The sequence below is a fragment of the Sitodiplosis mosellana genome, unplaced genomic scaffold (assembly GCF_009176505.1).
Source record: "Sitodiplosis mosellana isolate CC-2019 unplaced genomic scaffold, AAFC_SMos_1.0 Smas_scaffold_6102, whole genome shotgun sequence".
NCBI classification, from domain to species: domain Eukaryota; kingdom Metazoa; phylum Arthropoda; class Insecta; order Diptera; family Cecidomyiidae; genus Sitodiplosis; species Sitodiplosis mosellana.
The window spans coordinates 1,679,333-1,687,225 of record NW_022601343.1 but is presented as its reverse complement, the minus strand read 5'-3'; the positions used below and the strand labels follow the sequence as shown (position 1 = coordinate 1,687,225).

At 33.5% G+C, this 7,893-nt stretch overlaps 1 protein-coding gene across 1 annotated transcript; it reads right to left on the bottom strand.

The window, feature by feature from the left end:
- Positions 1-3,616: 3,616 nt before the first annotated feature.
- On the bottom strand, positions 3,617-4,706 carry LOC129573602 (RNA-binding protein squid-like). The gene is made up of 3 exons (XM_055454353.1): positions 4,344-4,706; positions 3,924-4,277; positions 3,617-3,807 (listed from the first exon to the last, which is right to left on the bottom strand). The coding sequence occupies exons 1-3, from the start codon at positions 4,453-4,455 to the stop codon at positions 3,758-3,760; spliced, it is 516 nt and encodes a 171-aa protein (XP_055310328.1). The 5' UTR covers positions 4,456-4,706; the 3' UTR covers positions 3,617-3,757.
- Between the last annotated feature and the right edge of the window lie 3,187 nt (positions 4,707-7,893).

The window sequence follows — 7,893 nt, the reverse complement described above, 5'->3', positions numbered from 1 at the left end:
TATTATTCAAACATTTGTTCTATTTATTGCAAAATAATGTGAACTAAGCACCCGGCAATATTCTGTCAATTTTTCTATGTAAAACATGGAGTGTGAAATAGTAGAGCGCCACTACTGCAGAACGGCAGAATGCGAAAGAAAAAATTTCAAATTTGTTCGCGCTCAAATTCACTCCGTCATATTCATTCTTGTTTTGATGTTGAAACAGTGAAAAAAAATAATAAAAAAATAAAAATAAATAAATTTGAAATAGAATAAAATACAATTTAAATTAAATCCGCACATATTTTACATGTTTGTCATATGATTTCGCAATATTTCATAATATTTCGTCACCATTATGGATTATTGCGAAATCATACGAAAAACAGCAAAACATGTAAAATATGTGCGGATTTAATTTAAATTGTATTTTATTTTATTTCAAATTTATTTTTTTTATTATTTTTTCCACTGTTTCGACATCAAAACAAGAATGAATATGACGGAGTGAATTTGAGCGCGAACAAATTTGAACTAAGTGTTTTCATCACTCTGTAGCGGCGCTCTACAATTGTTCGCCCTTTCGTTATCATCGTGCGGAACTAAGAGAATCTAGAGGAATTTTAGTGAATATTTTTGAATTTCGTGATTTTTTCTTAAAAATGTAAACCGATGTCAAATTAGCATTGGACAAAATTGAGACGACAGTTCCTTACATATTTATATAAATGGACCAAATTCCATAAGAATTGAAAACTAGAGACACAGCTTCATGCACAGGCTCGCGAAGATTCGAAATACTGTATATGGTTTGCTCCATCGAACCGTTGTTTCAGAAATGGAGGCGGTCAAACTTTTTTATCATATTTCACTTCTGTCATCTTCAACACATACGAATCTTTCTTGAACCAAGAAAGATATTTAAGCATAGTAAGCGGCATTTGAAAGATTGAAATTAGACCAACAAAATGCAATAATAACCGACCAAATATTCCAAGTACTTCAAGAGATACAGCCGTGGAAGTAAGACAGCTGCTATCGAAATGACACCAAATATTTGACATTTGAGGTTAGAACTCAGAAATTGTAAATTATTTTTACTTCATGTCTTGATCAAATTTACTCTACTTATCAAGAGCTACAATTTTGTTGAACATGTCAATCCCAAAAATAAACTACCTAAAAAGATGAAGACTGAAGAATTACATCGTTTTCATTATTATGAAAAGAATCAACGATGTAATTCTTCAGTCTTCATCTTTCAAGGGAGTTCATTTTTAACTGAGAGATTATTAGTAATTTCTCTCGTTCAATTTGATTCATTTTTGGGATTGACATTTCCAACAAAATTGTAGCTCTTGATAAGTAGAGTAAATTTGATCAAGACATGAAGTAAAAATAATTTACAATTTCTGAGTTCTAACCTCAAATGTCAAATATTTGGTGTCATTTCGATAGCAGCTGTCATACTTTCACGGCTGTATCTCTTGAAGTACTTGGAATATTTGGTCGGTTATTATTGCATTTTGTTGGCCTAATTTCAATCTTTCAAATGCCGCTTACTATGCTTCAATATCTTTCTTGGTTCAAGATATATTCGTATGTGTTGAAGATGACAGAAGTGAAATATAATAAAAAAGTTTGACCGCCTCCATTTCTGAAACAACGGTTCGGTGGAGCAAACCATATACAGTATTTCGAATCTTCGCGAGCCTGTGCATGAAGCTGTGTCTCTAGTTTTCAATTGTCATGGAAGTTGGTCCATTTATATAAATATGTAACGAACTGTCCTCTCAATTTTGTCCAATGCCAAATTGACGTCGGTTTACATTTTTGAGAAAAAATCACGAAATTCAAAAATATTCACTAAAATTCTCAAGATTCTTTTAGTTCACATTATTTTGCAATAAATAGAACAAATGTTTGAATAATAAAAACTAATAACGTTCATGAAATAATCATTGGTACATTTTTTTCGAGGTTGTCCTCTAAATTTTGTCCAAGAGTGTATATTCAAAAAAAAAAAAATAAAAACTCACACAATTAAGATATCGTTTGGCCTATAGCACTTTTTTTACACGAACAGAGAAAAGATACATTGGAACATTGAGAGACAGAGAGCGAGAAGACACAATCTCAGATACTTGAAATAGTCTTCATAAAATGAATAAGGTCGTCAAGAAGTATATTTAAAAAAAAAATCTATTTATGAAATTTGAACTGCTGGGAATAATGGCTGGACGTTATTGCGCTGTAGAAACATGTGGAACTTGAAAAAGTTGACAATTTGCTTATGTGCACATTTGTTCAACAGCATTTGAGAATGACACCCGTAAAAATGGAACAAATTCATGCTGTAATCACTTCTTAAGAATCCGGCATTACAATTGTGATGACGATGATTTTGTTTAATAATATTACACAAATGTACTAATTTCGATCCATGTTTTTAATGTTTTTTTTCTCGATATTTTCGGATTCAGCGCCGTAGCCAGGCCGGCGCAATGGGTGCATTGCACCCTCCAAAAATTTCAAAGGTGCAACAAGTTCGGGTGCAAAATCGGGTTTCAAAGGTGCAACAAAAGAAAAATTTCGATTTTGCACCCTCCAATTTTGTTTTCTGGCTACGGCGCTGTTCGGATTTGAACACTTAAAATTTTGAACGAACCATTAATGCGGAAAACTTTTTCAAGAATCACATTCAACCACACATAGAAATAGAGTGCAGCGATCCACTTTAAATTTGAAAAGGAAAACGCCTAATTTTGATTAAATGTCAACAAAGAAAAAACTTGCATGGGTCAATGGGATATTTTTCTAAGGAGTCACCCGACTATTTGGTGTTCATTCAGAAAAGCATTGTAAAGCTTTGTTTGTCGAATAGTAGAGATACTTAATATTTATTTCCAATCGATTTTGAAGAAATTCTAGGCATGTATAGAAAAAGAGGTAGATATATTTTGTAAAAAAAAGAACAGAGAGATTATATGAATAAAAACTATGTTTCAAAACTTCCACAAGCGACTTTTGCAATCAACACACACTAGCTTTTCGGTTTCCAGAAATTTTCGACAAACAAGTTCCAAGATCATCCGTTCATTCTTGATTAAGAGTGTCAAACTGAATTCACTTACACCAGATGGCCTCTAGAGCAATAAGTTCGAACTTCCGTGTCTACATTGGTGATTAAGTGTTTCAATGGGAACTTGCCACTCGCGCCGACTATCGTCCGTTGTCACAAATGCTTGGAGTTTTGGTTGCCTGGTCATCAAATAAATTAACCTGATCCAAGTGTTCAAAAATGAACAATTGTGAACATTGGAGCAATGAGTCACCAAAATGAATGGTTGAGTACGAGTTCATACGATTCATTCCAAGTAAACAATAGTATTTGTATTTGTATTTGTATTTGAAGTCTTTCCGACACTTTTCGATATTATTTTGATTTTTAGATTCTTTTACTATAGCGTTTTGCTGCTACGGCTACTGCGCCAATCTTTGATCAACAAAGTGATGCCGAAATTTGGTAGTAAACATCAGACCAATTGCAAAACTGATCAATCGACTTTCCGAAGTAAACATCACGTTCTTCCTCAGCAGACAAGTGCACGGTGTGCTAATATTGTTACGGCAAAATATTTACGCGTTAAAGGCAAGTGTAAATAATTCACGCTCAAATAAATATGACACTACCGTCTTGTTTCTCTCACTTTATTTGGAATACATGTGAAGTACAAATAATAATATCGCGTTCAGCTGCGCATGATCAAAATGTTCAATAATAAAAGCTGGAGAATCGACGTCGGTATGGGTTGTAGTATTGCCCTGAAATCGAAACAATTATTCGAGAATTAATTGAATTTGAAATATTTTTTTTACGAAGAATGTAACAATATTTATAACGACGTATTAACTTGAAAGTATATTTCTTTCATTTATACCTGGATAATACCCATATGGATTATAGTATGGACGATTGTAATAATTCCCATATGACCAATAATTTGAGTAATAAGGGTTGCTGTATTGATGATAATATGGTGAACGGTATCCACCGTATCCACCATATCCACCATATCCTCCATAATAGCCTGAAGCATCGGTTTTCAAATCTGAGTTTTCATTCTGCTCTGATGGCAATACTGTCTCCGGTACATTTGGTACATCTGGTCCAGCAAGTATTGGATTTAGGTTTTCAACTGTTGATTTTAATGGATTGTCAAGTTTTATAATGCTTTCTAGATGTTCTTTTAGGCTGTTCGATCCGGGAGATGCATCAATGATTGGCTGTAAATCTAATTCAATGCAAACAGTTCTATAACTAATTTGAATGAAAAACTATTTTGCAATTTTCAATTTACCTGTTGGTTGTTCGATGGGAGCTTGATTGATTGTAATAGGAACTGATGCTGATGCAGTTTTTTCGAAAACGCAGAAAAACACAAAAATTCCAAAAGCACAACTTGTATACATATTTGCTGGAGTGATAGAAATCAATTTCAGCTGTCGCACTAAGCAGATAAAATGGTTATGAACTCTCGAAAACGATGAGTCTTATATATATGACTTGATCAATGGTGGTTTATAATAAAACTTACGTACCGCTAAGAACGGTAAATTTAAATTGTTAATAATTTAATCGTTATTCACCAATTAAAAGAACGAAGAAGATTGATATTTCCTAAAAAATTTATATGAAGAACACGAAATTATACAATAATAAAAAAATACATCTACACTATTCCCTGTTTTTGTAGTATGACCTTAAATTCGCACATTTTGGGAACTCTTGGAAATAACACACACTGCGAGTTTTTCATGATCGCAAATCGTTAACACCTTTTAACAGTCATTGTACGTGAATCATGAACTGCCGCCAATGTACAGAAGGTTTGGTTGCGTGAAATGATTAATATTTTGCAATATACAAGAATCTTTGGAAAACGGGACAGAACAAAAATCAGCTAATTAGAGTTTTCCGCTTTAGAGCAAAACATTTATACATTTTTCACTATTTACAAGACTTAAAAATGTAATTTCACTGATTTTATAGAACAACCAATTTATAAATGAGGTAAATTGACACGCACAGCTTATGAGTTCTTTTTCTATGAGTGATACGGGAAAAAACTTTGAGCAAAAAAGAGACAAATAAAGTTCCGATCAAAAATGGCACAACTCAGTATTGAGCGGAAAAGACGTTTTTTTTGCAATTTTCTCGCTAATGGAAATAGATAACGATTTGGCGTCTTTAGCATTATAGTAGAACACCAGGCTTTGTTATGCGCTAAATCCATCACGCTGAATAAATTCATGCGATAGATTTACTAGTAGATTTATGCGATAAATGCGATGCGCTCGTTTTGAGGTGAACGAGGTCTGTTGCTCTATCGCATGAATTTATTCAGCCTGATGGATTTAGCGCATAACAAAGCCTGTAGAACACGAAAAGAACTACGAATATGCCGCATACACCTAGTCGCTATTTCATTTCTAAGCTGCGTCAATTTTGCTCTTGATATTATTTGTTTCTTTTTTGCTAACAGTTTTTTTCCGTATCAGTTATAGAAAAAGAGCTCATAAGTTGTACTCTTGCTTTGTGCATATCAATTGATACATTATACATTGAATACATAGCAAACACAGAAATTAAATAAATAATAGTTAAAATTCAATTTTGAACAAAAAGCCAAACAGAGAGCAGAGCGCCCATTTGAGAATATCATTTATTGAAATTTGAATTAAGCGCTGAACGGAGAGAGCCCCTAGTTTTTAAGTTGACTTTCTTTCATTTCTTTGGAGTTCCCAGTTGCCCCCTTCTAGCGTTTTCAAAATAGAAACCCCTCCAGATTTTTTTTGTAACAAGACTTTTTCTGGAAGCGCACATCGAATATTTGCACACGGGCGCGTGAGGAGTGAAAAAATCTACTGGTTCCATACTTGATAATCATCAAGTGCATGCATTAACTAACCTCAGGCGGAATTTTATCAAGTTGTATCAAGAATTTTTTTATTGAAACTTCCAAAGCTTCCCTTGTGTGAATATCAATCAAAAAATCGATTTCGTTAAAATAAATTTCTATAATGACATAATGTGCTTATTTTGGGTTTCGCTGAAAAAGACTGATTACAAGATTGACCGTGAATAAAGCATTGAATTATTCAGCATAAGAGTCATTAATTTCATGGCGTTTCCATCGGTGGTTAGTGGTTTTGAGTGGAGCTTTTTTATTTGTACACAATTAATGTGTTTTCTTTCTGTTTGAATAAGCAGAAAATTCATCAATACAAATCAATACAAACAAATTGCTACAATTTCCCCAAATCTAAAGGATTTCTTTCATTTCACAATATATAAAAATCACACAATTTAATATGGTTCATGTATATTTTGACCACACAGTCACGTTGTGGATTGTTAACTAACAATAGTGTTTTTGGAAACAAGTGCGCATTCGAAGACGAATTGGTTCAAAAAGAAGCAAGATGTCCAGTTTCTACAAAGCTTATCGTCGGCTCAATATCATTTTGTTGATTTTCGGAATTTGCCCCTTGCTACAATCAAAGCGAACGCAACGCTTTGTGTGCCGTCGAAAATATTTGATTTCCGTTTGTTCGACTACAATCGCTTACTTTGCGTTCGTTGCATGCTTGAGCTTTTATCGCATACCGCCGTTAATAGCCAATTTGTCGTCAATGATACGTATACTGAAAATCTGTCGAACTGTCGGAAATGCATACGCGCTATTCTTTGTAATAATATTTTTGCTTATCAATCGGCAAGCACATGCAAATTTTTTCAACAAACTGTACCAGTTTGATCGCGTTTATAGAAAATTAGTGAAACCATCGATACAATATACGGTGATAAATCGAGTATTCTGGATTGAGATAGTAGCGTTTGTTTTCTATTTGTGCATCGTTTTCTTTGCGGAGGTAAATTTTAACGAGAACATGAAGGAATTGCTCAATGTTGCATTTTGGAGTTGCGAAGTTGGTGAACAAATGGTATATGCTTTCATTGTGTTCCACATGAAAAATTGTGCTTGCAATCTTATCGCCCGCTTACGTCAAATCAATGTCTTGTTACACTTGTTGACTAAAATGGCAGCTTCTAATGAATCAAACAAATACAACAAAAGCGAATGCTGTTGGCAACTTGAAAAAGTAGCACACATGTTAGACATATTGTGTAAAGCACGCGATAACTTACAACGAGCATTTGGATCGGCCTTGGTAATGATTTTCGTGTACAACTTGTTTGCTGTTGCATTAGCCACATATATAATGATAAATATCAATGTGTACGAATCCAGTCAACGAACTCTTCATCATCTACTCTACATTACAATCAAGTATTTTGGATTTGAGCTACCAATAATTTTGAAGGACTTCTATTTCACCACCTATTTCCACTTTTTAGGCAATATGGTAAGCTGAAAGCATATTAAGAATATTTATTTTCTGAATATCAACTAAGTTGATGGTGCAATAATATCTTTTTAAAATTAGAAAAAACAAAATTCATCTTTATACCAGAGGTAATGTTCAAAATTAGCATGATGCAAATTGCATCTTAAGCCTCATTTACAATTCCCGTGCGAAAAAAAATTGAAAATATCAAATTAGTTTTTTGGCTTATCTATTCCTAGTGCAATTATTTGCCTCTTGGGGTAACCAACGCATATAACACATCCCGTGTGCAAATAAAATGACTAACAGTCACTCAGTTGAGTGGTCGGGAATAAAAATGACTAAAGTTGAACCACTTATGGATAACCGTAACACAATATTCTTGATTTTTAAAAGTGCAACATAAATTCTGTTCGCTTGAAAGTGAATCGTAAAATATCTGTGGACTATAGAGATTGTGTTTCACTTTAATTGAAGCAAAAATGTTCGATACACTTT